This window comes from Mesocricetus auratus, unplaced genomic scaffold (genome assembly GCF_017639785.1).
Source record: "Mesocricetus auratus isolate SY011 unplaced genomic scaffold, BCM_Maur_2.0 Super-Scaffold_100011, whole genome shotgun sequence".
NCBI classification, from domain to species: domain Eukaryota; kingdom Metazoa; phylum Chordata; class Mammalia; order Rodentia; family Cricetidae; genus Mesocricetus; species Mesocricetus auratus.
The window spans coordinates 57,932,513-57,959,771 of record NW_024429195.1 but is presented as its reverse complement, the minus strand read 5'-3'; the positions used below and the strand labels follow the sequence as shown (position 1 = coordinate 57,959,771).

Sequence of the window (27,259 nt, the reverse complement as noted above, 5' to 3'; positions counted from 1 at the left end):
CCAGGGAATAGCCTAAGGTAGTGATACCCAAAGAACATCTAACTATACTTATGGTCAAAACTTAATTCTCTCCTCTGTTCAGCAAGCCCCTCCTCCCTCCCTACTCTGAATGTTGTCTTCATCAGTGTTCTATTGCTGTGGAGAGACACCATGACCAAGGCAGCTCTTAATTGGTGGCAGGATTTAACTGGGGGCTTGCTTAAAACTTACAAAGTTTAAGTGCATTAGCATCGTGGTATGAATCCAGGCATAGTGCTGGAGAAGGAGCTGAGATCTACATCCTGATCATAGAGGCAGAGACTATGTGCCATGAGTATTTGAAACCTCAAAGCCCAACCCCTGTGACACTTCCTCCAACAAGGCCACACCTCCTAATGCATATGTCTGTACCTCATAAATGCAACTTTCAAGGTTGGTCTGAAGCCCAGTGAGGAATATGTGTCAAAAAGATAACTATAGTTATTCTCTACAAGTCTTATCTACTAGAATTCACATTTATACTTACTATAAGTATCTTTGTATCACTCAATCGTCGCTAGGTGCTACCTACATATACTTGGTATTCCAGATAATTTTCTGTGTAACTATTACAGCTACAGGAAATGGTCGGTACTATTGTTATTTTTGACCTCTTGGGTACAACAGATTCAGAGACTAATTTGTGCTTACATAGTATTCTAACTCCTAAGATGTCACAAAAAGTTGTCACTGGTTGAATTACAGCTTTGGCTGCTTTTTCTATTTCATGTCTCAGATCAAATTTTTAAGTCAAAACACTTGCTGATTTGTAAATGATGCTTGAGTTCCTCCGGCTCACACTCTATCAGAATATTAAACAAGTTCAGGGAGAAATCAGTTTGTTCCAGTTTAGGGATGCAGGCAAAACTTAGGGCAGAAAATGCAGGGGAAATGCTACACGTGGCAAAGGCTTAAAGCTCCAGAATATAAACAACTACTGTAAGTCACTAAGGAAATCACCCCAACAGACTAAATAGACAATAAGGCCCACGAAGGAAGATATGACTGAACAGTCTGATAAGGTTTGTTTTAATCGCTAGTTATGAAAGATACTAAAGGGAAAAAAAGTAATTTTCTACACTCCATTTTCCCACCACCTACTGGCCATTCACATGAAGCCCAGTCCTGACTCCAGAGACTACAGTTAGAGACTCCAGAGATAAGTGTCCACCTTCTTGTCAGTCAACCTGCCCACTGCAGCAACCACAAGCTAGGCAAAGCCTGGCCTAGAACCCCATTTAGGGACCTCTTTCTGCCTATTACCTCACCCCACTGCTGGACCTGAAACCCCAGTGAGGGACCTCTAGAGCTAGTCCCCTTCCTCACCCCATCTGTCAGTGACTCCACTCGTCTCTTGGCTGGAACTCCATCGAGAGACCTCAAGAGCCAGCCCCCCACCTCCCAGTCCATCTACCTCTCAGGTACTCCACTGACCATGCCAGTTTGGGACTGTGGCGTCCAGCCAAAATTCCAACTAAAAACCATCAGAGACAAGTACCCTCTTGACAATCAGTGGTTAGCTGAGCTCTAGAGCGATATGGAGCCCCATAAGAGAATCCCTGCTATGGGTCTCCGAGTCTGTTCTACCTGCTGGCACAACTATCAGCTACCCCACCCACTGCTCAACTGAACCAGGACCCCAAAGTGGCCCCAAACCTGAAAGCATCACAAAGTTGGTCCATAACCCGAGAAAATCAAAATACTCAGCCAACAAAGGTGAACTCATCTATCCATACAAACACCACCAACTAACACTGAATGCCTATGTCCCATTGCAAAAACATGAATTATCAAATACATCTCGAGAATCCAACACCCCCATAGTAATACTTCCTGAGAAAAGCAACTTAGCCAATGCCCAAAGATAAGAACTTTAAAATTATAAAAGCAGATATGAATAAATGCCTGGATGGAGACCCTGAAAACATTTGAATAAAATAATGGAAACAACATTTGAAAATATAATAAAAGAGACTCTCTGAAGGAAAGCCAAACTGGAATAAAACTTGAAATGAAAAACTCAGGAAGTGAAGACAAAAAAAAAGCAAGACCAAAACATCCATTATATCTGAGATACTATGAAAAGACCAAACCTACAAATGGGTATAGAAAGAAACCCAGGTCAAAAGCCCAGAAAAAAATTTTTAACAAAGACTCAAATTTCTCAATTTTAAAGATTGCATTATCAGATTCAGGAGGCATATAGAACATGTAAACTGAACAAAATAAAAGGGGGAGAAACTCCTTAGGACATAATAATTAAAGCATTGAAATATGTACAGAACTAAGATGGTATTGAAAGCCAGAAGAGAAAAAGACCAAGTCACATACAGAGACAACAGGCCCTTCAAGCGAACATCTGACTTTTCATTGGAGACTTTGAAAGCTTCAACAGGCCAGACTGATGTTCTACAAGTTCTAAAATAGCATAGCTGCTAATCCAGACTATTATACCCAGCAAAACTGTCAGTTCTAATCCAAGGTGAAAAGCTCGGCATGAATGTCCACTAAGCCATCTTTTTGCATAAGATACTGCAAGGGGTGTGTTAGTAGCCTGAAGAAAAGATTAAACACACCCAAGAGGACACTAAGGATAAAAAAATTCTAGAACAGTTAGCCAAGGAAAGTCTGAGGAACCACTACAACAGAAATTAATTAATAAACGTTGTTAAGAAACCAATTCTCTAAATTGCTAACAAAAAGCTAAAAACTAGCAGGTTGGATTAGCAACATTGTTTTACTTCCTCCAAGAAACACCTCACCCTGAAAAGTATAGCACACCTTAGGGTAAAAGGATGAGTAAAGGTCTAAGCAAACAACTAAAAATCCAGCTATTTTATTATATGACACAATACACTTCAAAACTAATCAGATTAGGAAAGGATGCTTCATATTCATTAAGGGAAACCCACCAAGAGGATATTACAGTCCTAAACAGAGACCATCCCACCAACTATCTCCCAATTTTACAAAAGAAACACCTTCACATCTAAAAATCACATTATTGGCCCAAACAGTGATAACGGGTGTTTCTATACACCACTCTCGTCCCTAGGTCATACAGACAAAAACTAAGAAGCCCTGGGATTGAATGGAATATAACAGATGCTTACAGAACACCACATTCAGACACTAAAAAAGAATATACTTCTCAATAGCCCATGGGACTTTCTCCAGCACTGACCTCATATTAGGACACAAGGCAACTCTCAAGAAACGTGGGAAAAACTGAGATGGCACACATCCTATACAAAAGGAATGACCATAGCACCAACAATGAGCTAACCCATGAAACAAGATGGAATGACTTGGCATTACCTACCATTGCTTTTATAATTTATAGCTGCAAAACGTCTATTTCTGGTCTGACCACAGGTTTCTGAGTAGGTATGACTCACAAGCACAGTGAAACTGAATTGCTTTTCTCATCTCCAGATGGGACAAACTGTTTCTAGCTGAAAAACTCAACTGTCAAAAGTAATGAAGTAATTAGTATGAACTGAGTAATTCCACCTGAGGGTTTTTTGTTTTGAAGAGTGGAAAGCATGCTATGATTTTAATAAAATAAGTTAATATCAGTCCTCCTTTCTTGTATTAACAATATATCAATTTATGTCCCCAGTAAGCACTTTAGTCTTGTTACTCTTAAAGATTAATGCCTTTGTAGTGTTAATAAAGTAGGTGCACAGACACACACACACAAGAAAAATGTATTAGAATATTAATGGAGTGAGTCTCTGGGTAGATAATTTAGAGGTCTTCAGATCTTTTTCTTTATACATTTTGTATATTAAAGATGAATATACTGTGGTAACATATTTTTAGAATTTAATTTAGACACTTACCCTGGTCCATAGTTGCATACAAAATGTGCTCCATTAGAAAGGCTTGCAAAGTTAGTGACTTTAGGGCAAAATTGCACTGCGCAGCCAACCTTGTAACTATCTGCCCAAACAACCTGAAAGTACAAGAGAACTTCTTACTGTAAGAAATGAACATTTGATTATCACCAAGCCGTCACAATTATGGTAATTATAGCCATAGCATTCCACCTCTTCATCTCCCAATGATTGCCATAAATTATGTGACTCACCTTGACTAAGAATGATTAGTATCAAAGATTACCGAAAACATTTGAGAACTAGCCCTTGAAGACAAATCAACCATTTAACCGTTTTTACAGTGACACAAAATTATACTTTACAATTATTTTTTTAACCATAATTATCAAGCCATTCTGTGCCAAGAATTGGGCTAAATGTGTGGACACGATGGTGAGTGGCCTAGGTCCTGCAGCAACCTTCACCAAATGCAGACAGAGGCAATCATGGAACCGTTGCATAGAGCTCTGGTGACTATCAGTGGTTCTAATACTCGGAATAGGGCCATTCTGTCAGGAAGTGGAGTTGAGCTGGGGCCTACAGTCTTTAACCCTGGAGCAGAGTCCTGTGTGAGCCCAGGGTGGAGAAGATACATTCACAGAACCACAACAGTATCCAGTCTGGCTGTAGGAAAAAAAAAGCATGCAACTCTAGAAAATCAAACTATCACTCCCCCAGGGGTGAGTGGGGGGGGGGGGGGGGAAGAGAGCAGGCGGGATGGAGTCTGAAATCGCCTAAGGGATGCAGTCACGTGGGTAGGAGGACCAGCCCTTGGCAGACTGACTTCCTCTTGCTTGGGGAGCTAGGAAGAATCTAGGAAGGCTGTTCCTAGAATTTCAGAGACAAGGAGCACTTCCCTCCTTTGGCAAGAGACAGTCCCTCCTCCATGACTGAAAAGGAGTGCTCCCTGAGGAACAGCTTTCTAAGTATCTGAAGCCAAGAGTTCTACCAGGGAGCTCCAGTCTAGACAGGCAGCAAGGTGCCTTGGGCTTCCCTGTTGAGACATTAAACATTGTTTGGCCGGTGTGACCCTTGTACTTTTTACTTTCCAATCACTTTTATTTTGAAATTTTCAATTTTACTCATTTTAGTTGTGACTGACTTGATCTGGGATGCTCTAAGGTGCAGAATTCTGTGCCCAGGTCAGACTTGCAAAGTGACAAACACTGGTGTTCTTATACCTCCCTCCAGGTGCTCCCTCCACACGCCAGGAGTCCCGTGTCACCATTCCTACCTATCAGCTTAGCTCACTTAGCATTTGGTTTAATCTCTTAGTTTTTCAGCACTTTGTTTCATGGTGTTTTCAAATTCCTTTTATCTTTTGGATCTCCTGTACTTCTTCAGAAATATGAAAATAATGCTTAGCATGCATAGTATGCTTCCGTTGGTGCATTAACTGTTAGTCACTGAGGTCGAATATCAGAGGGAAGGCATGTTCTAGGCCGTAGACACAGTATGTTCCAAGTCATGATCTCAGTGTGTTCTAGCTCATGATCTCAGGATGTGGTCAGTTGTCATCATGCCTTTAGGTCTGTGATGAGGGTCATGGAAACTAGTCACACCTTGTGATGTCCGGGAAAGAAAGAAGAGGGCCGAGTCCCAGTATTGATTTCAAGTGAACACCCCCATGACTTATCTTCCTTTGTGGGGACCACACCTAAGCAAAGCTTTCACCGCTTCCCAGCAGGGCTTCAGGCCTTTAGGAGACTTTGCCAATCTCAACTCTAACAGTTTTCAAGGTTGCATTTAAGTGGATATGGTACCTCACACCTGTAATCCCAGCACTGGGGAAGCTGAAACAGGAAGCTCACTGTGAGTTCAAGGCCCACCTGGGCTACACAGTGAATCTCAGACCAGCCTGGGGTGTAGAGTTGGTCCTGTTTATTTACCTACTAATCAAAGAAGCAAGCCAGTGTCACGAAGTGCCAGGGCAGGAATATGAGCTCAGAGCCAACTGGAACTTTCCCACAGTGAATCTTTTAAACAAAAATGAAAACTTGCTAGTCTGTCTCCAGTGAACATGAAGGTAAAGTGTTGAATTAGCATGTCAAGAAATACTATACTATGCAGAGAGATAATCTGAGTTTGTGCCCCGTACTCTGTACCAGCTTTCATTAGGCAACATATGTAAACAACTTGATCTTCACAAAGAGGAGAGTAAGTAGAGGTTACAATCCCCACTTCAGGTAAATTTCCAGCAGGAAGTTGAAATGACTGAATTGCTCTGAAACCCACACCAAGATCTCTTTAAAGGATGAAACGGGAATTGTAGCCAAGATGTATCAGAATCCTCCTCTAACACTATTATTAGAAAACTAGACCTAAGCCGGGTGTTGGTGGCACACGCCTTTAATCCCAGCACTTGGGAGGCAGAGGCAGGTGGATCTCTGTGAGTTCAAGGCCAGCCTGGTCTACAAGAGTGAGTTCCAGGACAGCCTCCAAAGCCACAGAGAAACCCTGTCTCGAAAAACCAAAAAAAAAAAAAAAAAAAAAAAAAGAAAGAAAGAAAGAAAGAAAGAAAGAAAGAAAAAAGAAAACTAGACCTAATCTTTGCTAAGTACTTCCCAACCAACAGTTGTTGGTACAGATTTCTCCACAGCACACTCTGAGAGGTTATACTCTGAGGTGTGACTAAGGAGAAACAGGGGCAAGGCAGGGAAGGCAGGATATGGTTGGAAATAGTTTCTGGCTCTCAGGCTAGCTCCCTCTGATTTTGGGAGACACAGGTGTGAAGTTTTGGGAGACACACATAATTCAGAACTAGTATAATTAGGAGCAACTGACACAGGCCAAATGAGCAAAGAAGCTATACAGCCAAGGGCTCAAGGGCTCACACAATGTTCCACACTGCAAGAGACATATGACCTGGTTCTTGAAAATGGGATTTGTAAAGTAAAAGACTTTAGGATAAATTAACCAGGTATAGAAGGTGTACATATATATGAACAGGCCTTTAGTTGAATTTTAAGGAGCTAAGCATACAAAATATGTGGCACTCAGAAGATGGTTCTCTTTATGGCAGACCTATTAGCCATACTTGTATCCCCTCATCCCAGGAGTCAGAACAAGAGTAAACCTAAGTTCATGTTATACAGACCTGAGACAGCAGAAACATACCTAAATGCGTAAACTCTACCTTAACATCTAGGGGGAAAAAGAGGACCAATACTTGGGACATAAAACTAATTTCCAAAATCATATCTGTCACTCATATAGTCATGAGACCAAATTCATGATCATAACCTCTTCAGTAGACTACCATGTACTGTCCTCCCTGCAGAAGGAGGACCTCATCATGGGAGAAAGTTCAGAAATTCCTGAGTCTGGGGGGAATCTAACGCTCTATAACCATTTTGTGGGTGAGCATGGTGTTTTATCTTTCTAAGCTGAAATGCCTGTCCAGTTCTTACCACAGACATAGAAGGGAGGTTCTACCACCTCTATGTCAACCATACATCAACAAATTGAGTTGGAGGGTTCACAATGTTTCCCTAAGCCACTTAACCAGTGAGAAGAGAGTTCATATTCATTTATTAGATAGACTACGGGCTTTAAGTAATATAACACATGTAGGTATCTCATATGAGTGTCTACTACTGATGGCTCTTGCATGTGACTTTATCCATATAACTAATATCTCCAAGTACGTTTTCCTCTCACATTTATAGTCATACTAGCTCACTAGATATTTTTCTCAACACCAAGTCCAGTTCTCGCCTTTAAAAAGGTGATTTCAAAAGGGAGAACTGATGAGCAAAGGGGATAAGACAGGGCTGGTTTAATCCACAGAAACAGTTGACCTGAACAAGGGTGAGCTCTTGAACCCCAGATGGGACCAATCCAGACCCCCTTAATGTGAGTGTCAGTGAGGAGGCCTAGGTAATCTATGGGGCCTTGGGTAGTAAATCAGTATTGATCCCTGGCATACAAATGGACTTTGGCTGCCCAGCCCACAATGAGGGATGCTGTCTCAGCCTGGACTCTTGAGGGAACGCCTAGGCCCTGCCCTCCATGAAATGACAGACTCTGGAGATCCTCCATGGAGGGCTTCACCCTCCCTGGAGATCCGAGTGGAGATAGAGGGGATTGAGGGGCCTGGTAGGGGGGTTGGGAAGGAGGGGAGGCAGAGTGAGCTGGGATTGACATGTGAAACAAACTTGTTTCTAACTTAAAATTTTTAAAAAGGGAAGAAAAAAAAAAAAGACTTTGACCATACCAAGGAAAAAAAAGTGATTTCAAGAGACTTCAGGGGCATATTTACCTGAGTGTAATGGCCACAGACATTTGAGCATCTCCTAGTCGTAAAGTCATAATTCTTGATTTCATCATACCAGTCTGAGATGGCTGAAGATGCCGAAAAGAGGGTTAAAGATCCAGTCCAGATATTTTCTCCCACTGAGGTGAAGTTTGGGTGCAGCCCTGATTTCAGCTGTGGGTTGTGTGAAAACCGACAAACTTTTGCCCATGATTTTGCAATGCGGGCTAGTTCTGGGTCCCAAGTCTGAAACGCAATTAAACAATATACAAGTAAAAAAAAAATCTCTCCCTCAAAATTGTAACAATACAATGTCATTTCTCTGCTCGTTCGGATCTGTGGACACCACTGGCTTACTACTTAATTTACCACCAGGTTCCAGTTCCTTCTGGAGTGGGAGACCAAGGGGCAACTGAGGTGTGATGACTAGAATCCAGGAGGAGCGACAGACTATGATGCTAACTAGTCTCTAATGCTGACTTTGGCAAAATATGAAGTCATCAGGTCAGGGAGAATGAGGAGCAGAGAAGCAGAAACATCCGTGTCTGCAGGTGATATGGATATATAACCAGAAGCCCTAGGGGGTGAACAAGTCCAGTAAAGCAGCAGGGTAAATAAAGATTGGCATGCAACACATGGCAGGTTCTGTATAAAGTCGTAATGAGCTGCTAAAAGGAAAAACCTCCAGAATAGTTCCATTCTGATAGTCCTCCAACAATAAAATATGTAGGAGTAAACCTTACCAAGGGGACGAAACACCTCTACAATGAAAGCCAGGCAACTTAGACTGCAATTAAAGACAGGAGCAAAATTACATAGCAACAAAAATAGTTTTATGGTTGGGGCTCACCCCAACATGAGGAGCTGTATTAAAGGGTCATGGCATTAAGAAGGTTGAAAACCACTGCCCTAGAGAATGGGGAAGCTGTTCGTGCTCATGGATTTGGAGATTTTCAAACAGCAGTACTTTACAGATCCTTTCTCTGCTAATGCTTTCTTTTTAAAGCTAGAAAAAGAAATCAGAAAATTAGCACGGAAACACAAAAGATTCCATATGCCAAAGGACTTCTGAACAAAAATAACAGCGCTAGAGGAATCGTCAGTCTGGACTTCAAAAACAAAAGTGCGGTCTGCAGAGACCAATGGGAGAGGACACCAGACCAATGGTGCTGGAGAAACTGGATATGCTCACACGGAAGCATGAGAACAGGATTCTTGAGGTGTATGAATGAACAAGTCAGACGTGCTACCAAAACTTTAATAGCAGACCTTAACTGCCACAGCCAGTGCCTCGATTTCACTTCCTCTTTTTCTCTTCGCAGCTTTTATCTCTTTCTCTTTTGACTGATTGCTTCCACTAAGGTTTCAATATATGAGGCACAGGCAGTACTTTTCTGAATAGGGCTTCAGTAGATCAGGAATTAAGAGCAAGTGACAAAGGTAATGAAAGTAAGACTGCATCAAAAGCTGTGGGCACAGCCGGGTGGTGGTGGCACTTGCTATTAATCCCAGCACTTGGGAGGCAGAGGCAGACAAATCTCTTGAGTTTGTAACTCTGTAGACCAGCCTGGTCTACAAAGCGAGTTCCAGGACAGCCAAGGTTACACAGAGAAACCCTATCTCAAAAAAATCAAAACACAATAACAAAACAAACAAACAAAACACCAAGGGCACAGTGGTGGCATTACCAGAGTGAAGTGATAGACTGAAGAGTGGGAGAAAAACTGGGTGTGATGGGTGGGACACGCCTTTAATTACAACACTGAGGGTAGGATGCAGAGAGTGAGGCAGATCTGAGTTTGAGGCCAGCCTCATCTACATATCAAGTTCCAAGCTAGCCAGGAATAGTGAGACTGTATTTCAAAAAGGTAAAAGGAAGATAATAATTTTCCAGATCCTTACCCACCAACAGATTAATATCCAAAATGTAAAAAGAACGAAAAGTGTTAAACACTAATAGAATGAAAAATCCAACAACCAATGAACGGACAACTGAATCAAACAGTCGTCAAAAGCTTAGATTAACATCCTTTGCCACTAGGGGATGCAGACAGAAAGGTACATTAAGAGCACATCTTACCTTATTCAGTCCAGTATCTAACAAAGAACATAATGGTACCAGAGACGTAAGTGGAGAAAAGCCCTAATACACTGCTGATAGGAATGTAAATTAGTTCAGCCGCTATGGAAATCAGTATATATGTTTTCCAAAACATAGAAACGTAAGGCTATCATGTGATTCAGCTATGAAATTTTTGGGCATATATTTCCAGGAATCAAAATTAGCACACTTTAGAGATAGCTGCATATCCATGTTTATTGTGGCACTATTCACAATATGCAAGCTATGGATTACATCTAATTGTTCACAAATAGAAGAAGGGTTAAGGAAATGTGTATGTGTACATATGTGTTTATATACACATACCGTGGGCGATTGTTGAATCACAAAAACAAAATTATGACATTAGCAGGAAAATGGGTGGATTGGAGATTCATCATACTAAGTAAAACAGAGCAGACTTGGAAAGGTAAGTATCACATCCCTCTTATACGTGAAGCCTAGAGAAGAACGAAGACCACACAGAAGTGAAGAGGCGAGAGATACAGGGTCAATGGAATGAGTATATAAATAAGTTACCATAATGAAACCACCATTATTTTATACAGAGCATGATGATGAAGGAAAAACAACCTTAGGACACCAAAAGAAACATCACAAATATTAACAGGGGAGAAAAAGTGACAAGAAGGAGAAGTCTGTTGCTCGAGGCCAGGGAAAGAAGTGTCCAGAAAGAACTAAACTATGCCTGTGGTGTTGCTAAAAACAGAGTCAGGGAAGGGCTCCATGGTGTGGGTTTTGATCACTCACTGAGTTTACTGCACACAGTATTTACAAGCAAAACAACCAACCAAGCAAGCAACCAACCAACCATTCAGGATTACCCAGAATTCACAGCCTGCTTAACGCAGGCAAGCTGCTTCTGATGGACAGGTGCTACAAATACGGCTAGCACACCTCACCAACTCACCATGTACAGCATATTCGTGGCCGTCGGATTCACTTTTGACCGATATTGGTTGTGAGTTTGAACACATTCTTGGATGAAATCCTCATTGGTTACATCAGGCAAAGTCATCGCTGTATATGAAGAACTAGAAACGGAAGAAGCCATGCAGACCATCATAGCAAGGATGGCCTGCATGATCTCTCTGCCTGAGGATGGACCTAGAGCCCAGAGCCCCGGGGTTCTGATAGAACGCTTAGTCTTCTCAGTTTTCAGACTTTTTTTTTCCTGTGCTGGAGGCTGAACCCAGGGTTCTTTGTGCTGGGTAAGGGTTCTGCCCCTGAGCTACCAATCTTCAGCACTGTTTCTTCATGGCCAGCTTTCCCAAGAACAGTCGGCTTCAGCTTGCGAAGCCTGAAAGCAGAACATAAAGTCATTATGAAACTGACGCACTGGATTTCTCCATATATGGCGTGCAGCTCATTTTGTTCTTAACGCCATCTCGTCAGTGCTTCTCAGTGACACAGCACCTATAAAACAGATTCTTGTAAGGCGGCATCAGAGTTTGAGCGGGGAGGTAGTCCCAAAGGAATTTCTGTGGTCTTCAGAAATAACTTCAGCATTAGTCAGGCTTCTCTAGAGGAACAGAAATGACAGACAATATGTATTAAAAGGAGAGTTGTTAGACTGGCTTAGAGGATGTGGCCTGAGGGGTCCCACAATGGCTGTCTCGTGCCAGTAAGGCTGAGAATCTGGTGGCTGTTCAGTCTCTGAGGGAGTCTGGAGTTGGAGCTCTTGAAGTATTCCTGAAGAGGAATCCTGAAGCAACACCACAGCAACAGGAAGTGAAAGACCTTATCTGCCAGGAGGGCAGACAAGCAGACAGAAAGCAATATTTCTTCCAGGTCCCTTTGTTAATGTGGGCTGCCACAGAAGGCGTGGCTCCATTTAGAGTGGGTTATCCTGCTCCAAATGATCTGATTACAAAAATCCCTCCCGGGAGTGCCCAGCCATCTGGCTTTTGTTGATTCCAGATGTAGTCAATTTGACAGCCGTGATTACCATCACAAGTCTCCATCAAAGAGACTTGCAAATGGTTTTGTAAAACCTTTCTGTTGGCATCCTTTGTGCGATGATCCCTGCTTTATCAGAAGGTGTCTGAATGAGTGCTCTGTACAGACAACTCCGACACAGACATCGTGGTAAAGCTGAAGTTACAACTTATGCAGGTAAGAGATTATGCTAATAATCAACCAATAAATGCCTAATTAAGGGTATTTACTGAGAAACTTGCCAGAATCACTACTGTATGCAGTGGGGCCATTATTAAGTAAAAAACATTTCTAGGACATGGGCAACAATACCCAAAAGTTTACCAAAAAAAACTGTCATTAAGTTATTAAGACAGTTATTAAGTGACCAGTGACTGATGACCAAAACAACAGTATGTATGCACTGGACAAAGGTGGGATGACTTTCAGTCCAGAATAATTTACAGTGGTGCAAAATTTCATGATATTCCTCAGAAGTAACGCACAGCTTAAAACTTGTGATTCCAGAATTTTCTATGCAATATTTTCAGACGGTGGTTGACCATTAGTGACTGAAGTTCAAGAAAGTAAAAGCCATGAGTAAGAGAGGACTGCTGTATTTGGTTAGCATCATGACAGGTGGAATTGTGAAATGTACACACAGGCATGCTTGGGGAAGGAGGGGGAGGGAGGGAGGCAGGGAGGGGGGAGGGAGGGAGGGGGAGAAGAAAGAGGTGGGATGTTTTTGTTTCATTTCTGTTTGTGACTAGGTGTGAGACCTTGAACAACTTAGTGTACTCTTTAAGTTCTTAGAAACCTATTTAGAGAGACTGATGGAAGATATTTCTGTCTCTTGGACTGCAGAGGTTTGGAAAGGTCAAACAGACCTTAATTCAATACACAAAACTCCTGCTGTGTGTATAGGGTTAATGATGTAAAGCTAAAAGCAACCAAGGGTGTAACCATGAAAGTTGCTACGAGACCAGGGGAAGAGCAATTACCACACAGCCAGCTGACCCGAACAGTGGGGCTCAGCAGGAGAGGATAGAGATAACAACCCTCTAATGCTGCCACCCTTTAATACAGTTCCTCATGTTGTGGTGACCCCTCAACCCTAACATTTTTTGGTTGCCACACCAGAATTGTCATTTTGCTACCGTCATGAGTCATATAAGGTAAATATTTTTGGAGATAGAGGTTTGCCAATGTGGGGTGAGACTCACAGGTTGAGAACCACTGATCTAGCAGCAAGGTTTTTTTGGTTGTTTCTTTTCCTGAGCCTAGACTCAGGCCGGTGAGTATTAAATAAAAGATAGGAAATTTATGGCAGCATTGCTGTTAGAGTCAATCGTAAGGAACCTTGGTGGATTCCATGGCAGGTGAGGATGATTGACATGGAAGGACAAACACACCAGACAAACAGAGCGGAAGTGAGAAGTTTTATTAGAAAGGGGAGAGAAGGAGGAAGGAAAGAGAAAAGAGGTAAGGAGACACAGGGACAGACAGAGAGACAGAAAGAGGACAGAAGAGAAGAGGGAGACAGGAAAAGCCCTGTCTGCCCCAGGGGAACTGCAGCAAAGAGAGCGGGAAAGAAACGGCGAGAGCCAAGAGGAGAGAATGAAAGAGCTCTTAAGTGGGCGGAGCCTGCAGAAGAGTAGTCATGCAACCCTGGGCTGACCAGCATACTGACTGAGTGCGTTCTGCCAGGTGACAGGGGCAGGCCAGCATAATGCCTGAATCCTTACACTTGCTGTTGTTACATAAGCAAATGGCCTTGCGAGACACTCAGATATCATCTCAGATTTCATCTAGAATGCTGTTTCTGCTAGCATTCCATTCTAATATACCAATAAAGACTAGGTATTTTTTGACTGAGGTTCATAATCAACGTTTGGATCACTTTGGTAATAATCACCAGTGAGGAGGTTCTTCCTTGTAGGCAGGCCTGAACCTGCTTTCCACCCTCTGGGTCTGTTAGTTACCCTGTCTGGGTTTTGAATACAGAACAAGAAACGTAAGCCACCAAGTGAGCAAATTTAGCGGTAGCTCGAGCATCCGCGGTGCATACATGCAGCTCCCAAGAGTGAACATTACAGTCTTATTATCGTCTTGAAATTTGTATCTAGCTTCGTTTCTGTTGCTGGAATTAAACGTGGGGCAGAAGAACTTGGGGGAGGAAAGGGGCTTTACGTAGATTTCAAAGGTAGGATTGTGACTCACACACACACACACACACACACACACATGCTTGGTGAAGGAGGGTGGGAGGAGGGAGAAGGAAGTAGGGGGTGCTCTCTAAGTTCTTAGAAGTCTATGAACTTTCATACTACACCCAATTAGTGAGAGAAGTAGGGGCGGGAACTCAAGTTCCAACGGGGCGGGGCGGGGGGGAGCAGGAACTGAAGCAGAGACAAGGAAAAATGCTATTTAATGTTTTTTTCAGCTTACTTTCTTACAGTTCCCAGGACTAGCTGCCTAGGGGTGGCACTGCCCACAGTGGTCTCCACCCTCCTATGTCAATTATGAATCGAATACATGCCCCATGGACTTGCCAATAGGCCAGTGTTATGGATGCAATTCTTTACCTAGGGTTCTCTTCCCAGGTGACCCCAGTTTGTGTCAAGTTGATAAAACCCTAGCTGGCACAATACCGAAATGATCAATTAGTCCAGAACTAATCTTCAGAAAGGAAAGTGCCACCAGAGGCCATTTTCTGTTAGTACGCAGAGCAATTTAAGTCCTCAGAGCCCACCCTCACCTTCCCCAGTCACATTGCATTTTGCAGCTTTAAGCCCTGCTGTGGTTTACCACAGAACAGCGGAAATGAACACCCTGAGCTCATCTGTGGGGGTGGTGTGCAGGGGGGAACTTCACTCTTGCCTCCAGTCTTTGGCACAGTGGCATTTTAGCAAATTCTGTTTCTGATTTTCTGTATTTTTATTTTTTACAGTGGAGATAGATTGCCTTTTGTAGTAAGAAAACACACACAGTTTTGGAGAGTCATAAGCAAATCAACACAGAGACACAGCATGATAAACCTGTACACACATAAAAAGATATTAGTGCCCCCTGTATGACTGTATGACTGTCACTGCCTGAGAGGGTGGAGGAGAAATCACATAGGAGCCACTATACTCTTCCCTCTGGAATTAGATTCTGGAAACACCTAGGTGGCAAAAGCCTCCATCACACTGGTTCTCAACCCCAGCTGGGTCAGATGACCCTTTCACAGGGGTCGCCTAAAACCAATCAGAAACATGTTTGCATTATGATTCATAACAGTAGCAAAATCAGTTATGAAGTAGCAATAAAAATAATTGTATGGTTTGGGGGTCACGGCACGAGGAGCTGATGGCAGCTCCATTGGGAAGGCAGAGAACCACTGCCCTAGAGGCTGTTTCTTCAGCTCTCAGGTCATTCTGTTAGTTGCCTATTTTCCTTCAATAAGTACCATTCAAGTTGGGTAGCTCATCTTTATACCAGGAATTCTGGCTCCGGGGTTTTCCTGTTTGATGCAGGGCCTTTCTTGAGATTACAGGCATGAACTACCACACCTGGCTTCCATTTTTTGTTTTGAGACATGGTCTCTCTAGTTTATAGCCCTGGTTGTCCTGGAACTTACTAGACAGATCAGGCTGGTCTTGAACTCACAGAGTTCCAACTGCCTCTGCCTCCCCAGTACTGGGATTAAAGTTATGAGCTACCACCATACCAGCAAGATTTCTAACATACTGCTATTCTTTCAGTCATGTGTATGCACATTTGAACACACATACCTGTGTGCTTAAATAAAATATAATCTACACTTAAAAATTTTTTTTTGCTTTTTTGAGACAGGGTTTCTCTGTGTTGCTTTGGAGACTGTCCTGGAACTCGCTCTGTAGACCAGCCCAGCCTCGAACTCACAGAGATCTGCCTGCCTCTGCCTCCCGAGTACTGGGATTAAAGGCGTGGGCCACCAACGCCCCATAATTTTATGTATTTTGTATCAGTTTTCCATAATCATAGTCTCCTAAGAATACTATTGGTTATTACAACTCTTCATAAATACTTCATGAGCTATATTTTCTATGAATGAATGCATCATATTTTGCATACTCTTATATATACATACATATGAAAATTATTCTTTAATTTTTTTCATGAATAATGCTGTGGAAATCTTTCTATAGAGAGAATCATGTGAAGTTATCTTTAGAACATATACTGATGTATATTACCATCAGCATGTCTGTATCAGGATGATTTATCTCAATAGACAATAAAGATACTTACATATATGTCTGGCTTTTCATATTGTAAGATAACAATAGAGTGAGATAATAACGAAAGAGGCCAGAATACATTTTGTTCCGAAACTACTATAAGAAAAGAAATCTCAGTTCCAAATATAACAAGGATACTTGAGGAATTATAGTTACAAAGTGGAGGACTGAAGATTTCTGTTAAGTCTGAGTTAACACTGCTGATGCCAAGACAGGAAGTTCAGATTATCAAGACAGGAAGTTCAGATTATCAAGACAGGAGAGATGACTCACTCTCCAGACTGCCATAAAAACAGTGCTTAGCTTGTCCTGACCAGTTTAGTCAAGGGGTCTTGTCAATACCCAGTACCTCCCCTTTCCTCCTTTTACATATTAGATTTTAGTTTATCACTTCCTGACTTTTGCTGATCTTGGGGTACAGTTTTTCTAAAGATGGATCTGACCTAGAATTTCCAAATTTGCCCTTTGATTTGTGATGTTATCTTAAAAAAAAAAGAGCTCCCAAACATTACAAGTGCCAGGATCAACTGTGCTCACTCCAACACACAACAATGTCTTTTTTAAAAAAATGAATTTGAAGGTCATTGTATCAGCCAGGTTTTTCATTGTTGTGACAGGATTCACAGGAAGACATCTCTAAGAAGGGGAGATTTTAATTCAGGGTTTTAGTGCATGGTTGTTTTCAGGCCAGGGTAGGGTGGCACATTCGAATACTGTACAGAGGACAGTGCTGCATACCCCATGATCCTGGGAAGCAGAGAACAAGGAACAGGCATCAGCGGACAAAATGCATCTTTCCCAGGATGTCTCTAATGGCTTCCTTCCTCCAGCTGGGCCTTCTCCCTACATTTCATACCCCAATAATTTCTTATTAACTAATGTTTCCCAGAAACCTATCAATTGGCTATCACATCCCAATGTGTGAGCTCATGAAGACATTTCTTTTTCAAACTGTGATAATGCTGAGAGTGATTAGCATGCACACCTAAACTCTCAAACGCAGCTATAATTGTTGCAAAAACATATTAAACCGTCCATAGCACTGGTATGTTTTAGGTATTTAAAAAGGGCTCGTATTTATGTTTCTTTCTCACGCCTATACGAATGCTTTGAAGCTGAAATATGGTTTCACATGAACACTGGAGGTTCAAGCACCTCCAGTGTATCTACTGGGGAGACTTACGCCTCATCAGCTACATTGCCAGGTTCTCAACAAAAGGAGATCAAGGAGATACAAATTTGAAAGGTAGAAGTCAAATGTCCACTATTTTCAGATGATATGATAGTATACATAAGTGACCCCAAAAATTCTACCGGGGAACTTCTACAGCTGATAAACTTCTTCAGTAGTGTAGCTGAATACAAGATTAACTCAAAAAAAATTAGTATCTATCCTATGTACAAATGATAAAAAGGTTAAGAGAGAAATCAGAGAAGCATGACCCTTTATAACAGTTACAAACAACATAGAATATCTTGGGGAAACTCTAAACAAGTGAAATACCCCCATGACAAGAACTATAAGTCTTTGAAGAAAGAAACTGAAGACAATATCAGAAAATGAGAAGATCTATGCTCTTGGATAGGTAGGATCAACATAGTAAACATGGCAATCTTAACAAAAACAATCTACAGATTCAGTGCAATCCCCATCAAAATCCCAACACAATTCTTTACAGATCTCGAAAGAACAAATACTCAACTTCATATAGAAAGCAAAAAACTCAGGATAGCCAAAACAATCCCATACAATAAAGGAACTTCCGGAGGCATCACCCTTCCTGACCTTCAAGCTCTGCTACAGAGCAAGCTGGGTAAAAAGGAGGACCCTAGTAAGAGGACATAGTTAAGATCTCCTGGTAAACTGGGAGGGGGGTAGGAGGGAAGGGATTGGAGATGGGGACATGAAGAATAGAGATGGCCAAGTTGGGGAAGGGTCTGAGAGGGGAAGCAATGAAAGATACATGATGATAGAGGGAGCCATTTTGGAGTTAGGGAGATACCTGGTGCTTGGAAAACACCTAGGAATCCACAAAGATGACCCCAGCTAAGATTCCTAGCAATGGTGGAGAAGATGCCTGAACTGGCCTTCCACTGTAATCATCTGACCACCCTAATGCCCATCATTGAATTGACATCCAATAACTAATGAAAGAAGATTCAGTGATCCACAGTCAAGCACTGGGCTGAGCTCCTAGAGTTCAGCTGAAGAGAGGGACAAGAAAATATATGAGCGGGGTGGGTGGTGGTGGTGGTGGGGTGGGTGGGGTGGATGGTGTGTATGTGTGTGTGTGTGTGTGTGTGTGTGTGTGTGTGTGTGTGTGTGTGTGTGTGTGTGTGTGTGAAGATCATGATGGGGGAAAACCACAGAGACAGTTGACCTGAGCTAGAGGTAGCTCATGGGCTCTGGACTGACACATAGGGAACCTGCATGGGACCAAACTAGGCCCTCTGAATGTAGATGAAGGTTATGGAACTTGATCTGTTTGGGGGAGGCCCTGGCAGAAGGACCAGGACTTATCCTGGGTACACGAACTGGCCTTTTGGAGCCCATTCCCTATAGTGGGATACCTTGCCCAGCCTGATTCAGGAGGAGGGGCTTGGTCATGCTTCAACTTGGTATCCCAGATTTTGGTGACTCCCTAAGGCAGGCCTTATTTCTTCTGAGGAGCAGATGGGGGAGGTGGGATGAGGGGAGGTGGGGAGGAGGGAGAAGGGGAGGGAGGGGGAACTAGGGTTGGAATGTTAAAAAAATAACTCAGGGCATACTTGAAACACTAAAAAGACAGTCTACAAAGCACAGGTTGGTCCATTTTCAGTGTTGTCCTTTTGAAGTTGTTTTCAAAGGGAGAAAAAGGGTTAGTTGTACAGAAACTGGACCACTGTGGCTAAATGACAAGTCATTTTCCTCGATGCAGAAGTCGGAAGGGTGCCAGGGCAATCCAGAACCAGCAGAGCAGTAATATGACACCAGCAGCCGTATCTGCAGCTCTCCGGGGATCCTTGCCCTTGGCCTTTCAAGGTCACCTGACTCACTGCAGGCACACTGGAAGGAAAGAATGGTACTTCTCAGAACGGGAGATGACAACAGAGTTCACACTTTGTACAGTGTGGGGAAAAATGCTTTACTTCTAGAAAAACTATTTAGGGGAATAAGGACATTCCGATCTAAATTAACTCTGTTGTGCTGGTTGAGTTATGACCCTCTATCCGAGGTGGCTTTCTGTTGCTGTGATAACACCGTGGCCAGGGAGCATCTTGGGTAAGAAAGGGCTGTTTTTATCACACAGCTCACTTTCCATCACCCAGGAAAGAGAAAGCAAAAACCTGGAGACCCCAACTACTAAAGCAGAGACCAACGAGAAATTGCTGCTTACTAGCTTGGATAGCTGCCTTGTGTAAACCAGGAACACCTGCCAGGGGGTGGGCCCGCCCCCACCCCCGCCCCCGCCCCGCCCACACCAATCATTCATCAAGAAAATGCCCCTACAGGCATGCACACGGGATAATCTGAAGGCGGCAATTCCTCAATTGAGGTGCCTATTCCCAGGCGTCTCTAATTTGTGTCTACTGGACAAAGCTACCCAGCACAACTTCAAAAACATTGAAATCCCCATCTCTTCTAACTCAAAAGGATGAGTTCAGCGAGGCTGTTTAGGCTGCTTTGCCCAGCGCAACTGCTCTCCAGATAACAGAGTCCCCTTATTGTCTGCCCCCCCCCCAGAGAGACAGGGGGAGAGAGGGAGGAAGAGAGATACACAAAGAGACAGAGGAGGTGCAGAGACAGATGGAGGTGCAGAGACAGAGAGACACTGGGAGGGGGAGAGACACAGGAAACCAGACACTGGAGGAAGGGGTCATGGGAAGATGCTACAGTAATTCTAATAAATACTGTTTCTAGTCTATTTGGAGGGTGAGGGTGATGCCTCCTTATGGCAGGATGGAGAGGAGGGTAACATAGCGCAGGATCTGCTTAAAGAAAAGGTAGAGGTAAAAAAACGACAAACAAGACATTACTGTCCCTCTACGACAGAGTCAGAAACAGTAGTACAGAGGTCACTTACAGTGTTGGGGTTTATGAAGGGACAGCAATAATTCAAACTGGAATTATAGTCTACTTTTAGAAGAATCATTACTTAATAACTATTAGATGCTTTAAAATATTGATTTCCAGTTGTTTTAGGATATTAAGTTTAGTACTAAAATTCTTATGCAATGGGCACTTCAATGTTAACGTATCAATTGATGCCATCAAACATTTACTTAAATCCTAACAATTATATATAACAAAGAATTATACAACTGTTTTAAGATATAGTCCTGGCTGGAATTCTGAAAGAATGTATCATGTCAAAGGGAGGAAGGGAGAATTTAAAAGTGTCTGGGAAAAGGACTTTAATAAACAAAACACCAAAAACCAAAACCAAAACCAACCACCATGAAGGAAAAGAGCTTCTAGGCAGAGAATAAAATACTGTTCCCACAGCGGGAAGAAACTTAAAGAGGGTAATAGCTGGGGGTCAGCGGTGGTGTGCTTTGCTTACTCTGCAGGGTCTGCTGGAACAGAAATAAATTGGATAAATAAGGAGCCAATTTCCCGAACTGGGAAGCTGCACCGAGATTCACTGATTTTCCCCTATTTACAGTATGGATTAGCTGTAATACCAAATATAATGATTTTCGTTTAAGGCCAACAGGGAGACTTCTGGCTTGTGTTTTCATAAGGGCCCTGGAAGTGACTACTCCTTCCTAAAAAGGAAGAAACTGAACGGACTGAGAAGCCAGCAGCTCTTTTTGGAGCCACGAAAGATGGGGGCAGCCTGGTGGTCTCAGGATGAAAGAGACAAAGGAAACAAAGGGACTGAACACTTACCAGAGAGCAACCACAGAGGAAGAAAGCTGTAGCGGGAACTGAGGAGTTGCTAGTGGCCTGGGTGACTAAACCTCCACCAGTCTGCACGAGATTGGGCCTGTAGTTAGTTAGTCACAGACTGGGAGAGGCATGCAGGGCCCTGTCCCCACAGGATGAACTATAAGCTACTTGGTGGATTCTAGGGAGGGGCAGTCATTGTTTTTAGTTGTTTATACACTGGGGTGTAGCATTAAATGATTTTCACTCTATTTGCTTTTGGGGAGCCCGCCACCCAGCTCTCAAATAAATCACACAGGAAGTCTCATTATTACTTATGAATTCCTGGCCTTAGCTTGCCTTGTTTCTAGTCAACTTTTCTTATCTTAAATTATCCTGTCTACCTTATTCCTCTGGGCTTTTCCTTTTTCTATTTCTGCGTACTTTTCTTTGCTCCTGGCATCTCCTCTCCTGGTTCTCTTGCTGCTCCCATTGTCCTCTTTTCTCCTCCTATTTATCCTCTCTGCCTGCCAGCCCTGCCCATCCTTGCTCCTGCCTCGCTATTGGCCGTTCAGCTCTTTGTTAGGGCCATCAGGTGTTTTAGACAGGCAAAGAATCACAGCTTCACAGAGTTAAAGAAATGCACAATAAACAAAAGCAACACACCTTAAACTAACATTCTACCTTCCTAAGGGAGCCCTTACCACCGTTCTCCGTGGAGCAGATGGGAGGAGGGGGAGAGTGGAGGGAGTGGAAGGAGAGGAGGGAGGGGGAACTGGGATTGGAATGTGAAAAATAAAATAAAAAATAACAACAACAAATATTCGACCACATTGGGGCTTAGGTGGGAGGATGGGGAGGGACACAGCCCAAACTCATGGCAGAGGAAGACCCTGGATAAATTCTAGAGGGTTCCAAAACAGAACAAAATGTCTTGACTGTGAGGAAGGGACCTCTAGGGAGGAAGATAGGAAAGGGGGATGGGGTGAGAGTTACTGGAATGTTATTTATATACATTCATACAATTGTTCAAGGATATAATGAAAATCATAGTTAAAACAGACAACCCCAGGGATCCCAACCAAGGGAGCGCAGGGCCCATGCTTTCCTCTGCTTACCTCCAGGAACGCTACCAGAGCCTTATTGTGAATACCAGAGGAAAATCCCGTGGCTTCTGGGGGAAGGGAGCTAATGTTGAAATGTCCCAGAGCACTGTCATTCCACAAGGTCTTCTCTCAACAGAGGCATTTCCTCATCTTTACGCTCCTGCCATCTGCTCAGAACTCAGAACTGAATGAAGGAAAATACCCAGTTGGAGGCCTGTCTTTCTGCCCGGTCCTGCCTGAAGGCAAAGGGAGCTGAGAAACACTTAAAGTCAGAGTCCAGAGACATCAGCTCCTTAAAAAGCTGAGTCTATAGCACAGGGTTACACAGTGTTTTCCCTTCCTCATCAACATGAGCCAAAGTTCCTCGAAGCAGTCATATTTGTGTTGACACTCCTTCGTACCTCCTAGAATTCCTGAGAGATGGAATGCTGAAGATCCCGGGCCCAAGTCATGTCAGACTATCTTTAATCCCCTTAGCAGGCCCATATTATCAACCTCTGTATTGGACTTATGAATATCTTAATTATCAGACAAAACATTTGAAATGTGTTATTTTAGCAGATGCTGTTAAAATTCTTTTAAGGGACATAAAGGACGTCTAGCCTCCAGCTAAGGTCTCAATGACAGACTCAAGTATATTCCACCAAAGTTCACCCTGGAGAACTGATGAGTTTGCTGGGCATAGGTGAGGGGTTACTACAGTGTGGGGCTTTCCCCAAAATCACACCACAACTCTATCAAGTAGAGATGACTTTCCCATAACTGCACTAATGGGGTCCTCCGTCCTCTAATCTCCTTCCCCCTCCTATTATACATTCTAACCCCTTTCCAGAGGCCTTGTACAGTAAGGGCAAAGTTACATACAACAGGTGACAGGGATAGATAGACTGGGTACTCAGGTAAGTCTCCTGACCCTCCCTTTCCCCTCCTCACCCCTCTGGGAGGCGATGTAACTAGGCAATAAGTCCAGCTAGGACGATCATTTGCAAGCAGGCACAGTTGAATGTCTCAAGATGGCAGCTGTTTGGTTTGGTGGATATACCTGCACAACATCCAACGTGACTATCATTTCCTTCTGCTCTCATACCCTTTCTGGCCTCCTCTTCCACAAGGTGGCATGGATGTCTGCTCTGTAAATCCATTGAGGGAACAAACCCTTGTGCCCTTTCCTTTCGCCTTCACCTCTCAGCTGTTAGCAAATTACGAGGGGGAGGGGAGGTGGTGGTGGTCATCATCGCATCTCTCTTACGACAAAACACAGGTGAGGAAAAGGATGAAAGCAGGAACAGAACACTTTCCAAATGGACACGGGCTGCAGTAACAAACGATTGTGAGCACAAATGTGGACAAGCGCTTTGGCTGACATGTTTATCCAAGCACAGCAGTCGCTTCACCACTGAAACCTATGGCTTCCCTGGCTGCAAACGTTTGCTTCCCTGTACCAATGTGACCTTCCCCCTGTGAAGCTGCCCTTCAGGCCAATCAGAAATTTAGGTCTAACCATACTCACTCATGCCAACTATGGCTCTATTTGACACGCTCTGCCTGGCGCTTCCTTCCCAACCTGAACGAGAATTCTAGCCTCCATTCCCCCAGTGTGCCTAGCAACTTCTGGCATCCCAGGAGCTAGCTAGCAGGGAGGAGGCACTTCCATCCCAGTCCTGGCTTTGTTTCTCCAAGTCTGGCAGCCAATGCATCGGATCTCTTTAAGCAATGGAGTCTTAACATTCTTTCTGGAATGCAACTAACAACGGTGGCAAAGGTCTTTATTGTTTCAGTGGCCTCTAAAACCTCTGTCACCCACAACCCTGAGGAAAGTAACCCATTCTGGACACCGAGATTCCCAGTGGTCTTACTTACGTGACTGCTGGGTCACCAAGGCCAAAAGTGACTTGAGGAGGCAAGGGTTTGTTTTGCTTACACTTCCATATCACAGTTCATCACTGAAAGAAGTTGGACCAGGAACTCAGGTGGGGAAGCTGGAGGCAGGAGCTGCTTTCTTATAGAACCAGCAGCCATGGGTGTCTCCACCCACAGTGGGCTGGACCCTCCCCACACCAACCACTAATTAAGAAAATAATCTACAGCCGGATCTTAGGGAGGCATATTCTCAATTGAGGGTCCCTCTCTCAGATGACTCTAACTTGTGACAAGGTGACATAAAAACCAGCTGGCATATCAATTGATCTCCTTTTGGCTTCTAGGAGCACGTTTTTACCTTTTGGATACTCTTGAACGTTTGGAGGCACAGGCTACTGCAAACTTCCCCCATTACTTTGATGGTTATCGCTTGCTTGCGCTTGGACCTTTCCCAGCCACACCTAGAATTCCACAGCAACACCTGGCCTTTTTCCATGCTTGCTTCTTCCGCCCCAGCTGCAATTGCCTGTCTCTTATCCAAGTCTCCGACTCAATAAAACACTCAAAGTTTAGCGTTATGCTATTTGTACGTGAGGCGACCTTTATACAGAGGCTGGGCAGAACAACGTTCTGGAGCCATCCAAAACGAAGAGTGGGAGCATGGAGATAATCCTTGGGGAAGCACTTTAAAGTCCTTTGGTCCCTGGGAATGTGAGGCTATTATAGAAGTTCAAAACCACAGGCCGCCTTGGCCACCTCTTCAGGGGAGTAGCTAGGAAGATTCTCATCCTGAGACTTCCCTTTGCAGGGGGCATGCAATAGGAATTGCCTGCACCTTTTGGTTACCTGTTTTCTTTACTCTTGGAGCGAATTGCCGGTCTGGTTTTAAAGCCCTCCATAGACTGACCAGCACAGCGTTCCCTTGCCCACCAGTTTTGTCCCCAAGGACTCTGGCTGAGTGCAAGTCCAGCCACATCTGTATTTGGGAAGTGTGGAGAGGCGCTTTGCCTGGCTTGTTCCCCTCTCAACTTGCTCCTGTTGCTTTAGCACCTTGTGAACCTTTTAAATATTCCTGAGGACCCCAGCTAGCGTAAACACTAGTCCCTAGAGGCTTGTGTGAGCCAGTCCACATAATTGCCTGAGATAGCCTTAGACTGTGAAGCCTTTTCCTCAAGAAGGGATGGTTGGGTTATATCGCCCAGTTTTCTGCTTCGGCAGCGCTCGAGCGGATCTCGTCTGCTCACGTGTCCCACAGCCTCACAAGGCAGGTGGCAAGGGGGCTCCTCCACCGCTTCTTGGAAAGCCTTCCCCAACTCCAGCAGCTCCTGCCACCGAATATTCTGATTACCACAGTCTCTGGCTCCAGACCACTACTGTAAGACCGCTGTCAGCCTACTGGACAGATGCTTTCTCTTTCTCTGGATGAAAGCTAGGAGGGACCCGAGGAGAGCCTTCTGCTACTTCTAGGCAACCCCCTTCCTTAGCCAGCTGACTCCTCCCAGGGGTCTGGTGTCCCAGGAGGGGTTCTGTAATTTGGACCCTCTTCCCCTTCGGTCCCCAACTTCATAAGGCAGCAGGTGAATACCTCCATTTTTCCTCCACTTTCATCCAGTTTACCTGCAAAGTCGCAGGCCAGTAGCTGAGACTCCAAGCTTACATTCATGTCTGGCTTCAATTCCCTCCTTGTACCTGCGGTTGGCCTTGTTATACAATGCAGCGCCCAGGCTGCCTCTGTGGCTCCTTGCTGATATTTTTGCTCTTGGTGTGCTACTCTGAAGGCTTTTAATGTCTATTTTAGACCTTTGATATTCTCACAGCATCTCTGCACACACAGGGCAGACCTCATCCATCAATCAGACATACCACTTCATGCCTAGAAGACTATCACTCTAAGATTTCCCCTACAGACAGCCTCTGCCCAGGCGGCCTGACCCTAGTGACATTTCTCACTACTCTCTGCACTGTTCATGTCCCAACTACTACACCCACTATCCTATAGGGATAACCACTAGGTCAAAATTGTCTTTGTAATGATCCCCCAAATCAACTTCATTTCATTTGTTTTTATCATTCCTTGCATTAGGAAAACAATACCATTGCTTTTCTCAAACTCATTCTCAGTTTTGTCCTATGCCGCTGTCTAGCCAAGTGTTGCTAAAATCACTTTCCATGGGGAGACTTGAACAATGCCTCCCTCTCCTCTTCAGGTCCCAAGGACAAATCAAGGTAAAATTCCACCTAAGGTCAATCTGGGGGAAACTAATGAGTTTACTGAGATGACTTACAGAGCATAGGTGAGGGGTTGGAGTGCGGAGACTCTCCCCATCCTCAGGAAAAAGACCACCACAGAAGCTTTTCTTCCTTTCTCCCAGCCCAGACATGCTGGAGCATTGCTTCACGTAATCTACTGCAGACACTTGAAAGAGATTAGTCTACCAGGGCCAGGGGCATTTCAGGACTCTCAAGAGCCAGCCAGTGGTGGTGCATGCCTGTAATTCCAGCACTTGGGAGGCAGAGGCAGTGGATTTCTGTGAGTTCGAGGTCAGCCTGGTCTACAGAAAAGGCACCAAAGCTACACAGAGAAACCCTGTCTCAAAAACAATCAAAGAGTTTCATGATGCAGAACAGAATGCACACTACTTTCATGCATGAACCAGGACAAATCTTCAGGACAAGAGTACCTTTATTAAAGTGCATTCCCGAACTCAATACCATTGAGACAGAAAAAAGGCAAATTCTCCCAGACATCTTTGGCTTTTGTGTTAATCTCACAGGCTCACAGAGAGATTAACCTATAATTTGTTTACTAAAAAAGGAAAATTAGAAACCAATGGTCCCAGAACATGAGTTTGAGGAAAACTAGAGATGACACCTAGCATAACACTTGGGAAACAAAAGTCAAGGACATGTGACACCTTTACCTGATGAGGTGATGTGAAGGGTGCTGCCAAGTGATTCATTATTGTGTGTGTGTAACCAGCACGCT

At 43.7% G+C, this 27,259-nt stretch overlaps 1 protein-coding gene across 6 annotated transcripts in view; it reads right to left on the bottom strand.

Moving 5' to 3' along the window:
- The window catches only part of Glipr1 (GLI pathogenesis related 1), a 28,968-nt gene extending 4,563 nt beyond the window's left edge, over positions 1 to 24,405 (bottom strand). For 2 of the 6 annotated variants that reach the window (XM_040754889.1, XM_040754894.1), the window contains exons 1-6: positions 24,274 to 24,405; positions 22,426 to 22,597; positions 21,332 to 21,412; positions 11,187 to 11,576; positions 8,161 to 8,400; positions 3,864 to 3,976 (exon numbers count right to left, since the gene is read on the bottom strand). In XM_040754889.1, coding sequence (XP_040610823.1) covers positions 3,864 to 3,976; positions 8,161 to 8,400; positions 11,187 to 11,360 — 527 coding nt within the window. In that variant the 5' untranslated portion in view covers positions 11,361 to 11,576; positions 21,332 to 21,412; positions 22,426 to 22,597; positions 24,274 to 24,405. Of the gene's footprint in view, positions 1 to 3,863; positions 3,977 to 8,160; positions 8,401 to 11,186; positions 12,046 to 21,331; positions 21,413 to 22,425; positions 22,598 to 23,346; positions 23,569 to 24,273 lie in introns of those variants that run through there. The other 4 variants (XM_040754891.1, XM_040754892.1, XM_040754893.1 and 1 more) reach the window with 4 other exon arrangements.
- Between the last annotated feature and the right edge of the window lie 2,854 nt (positions 24,406 to 27,259).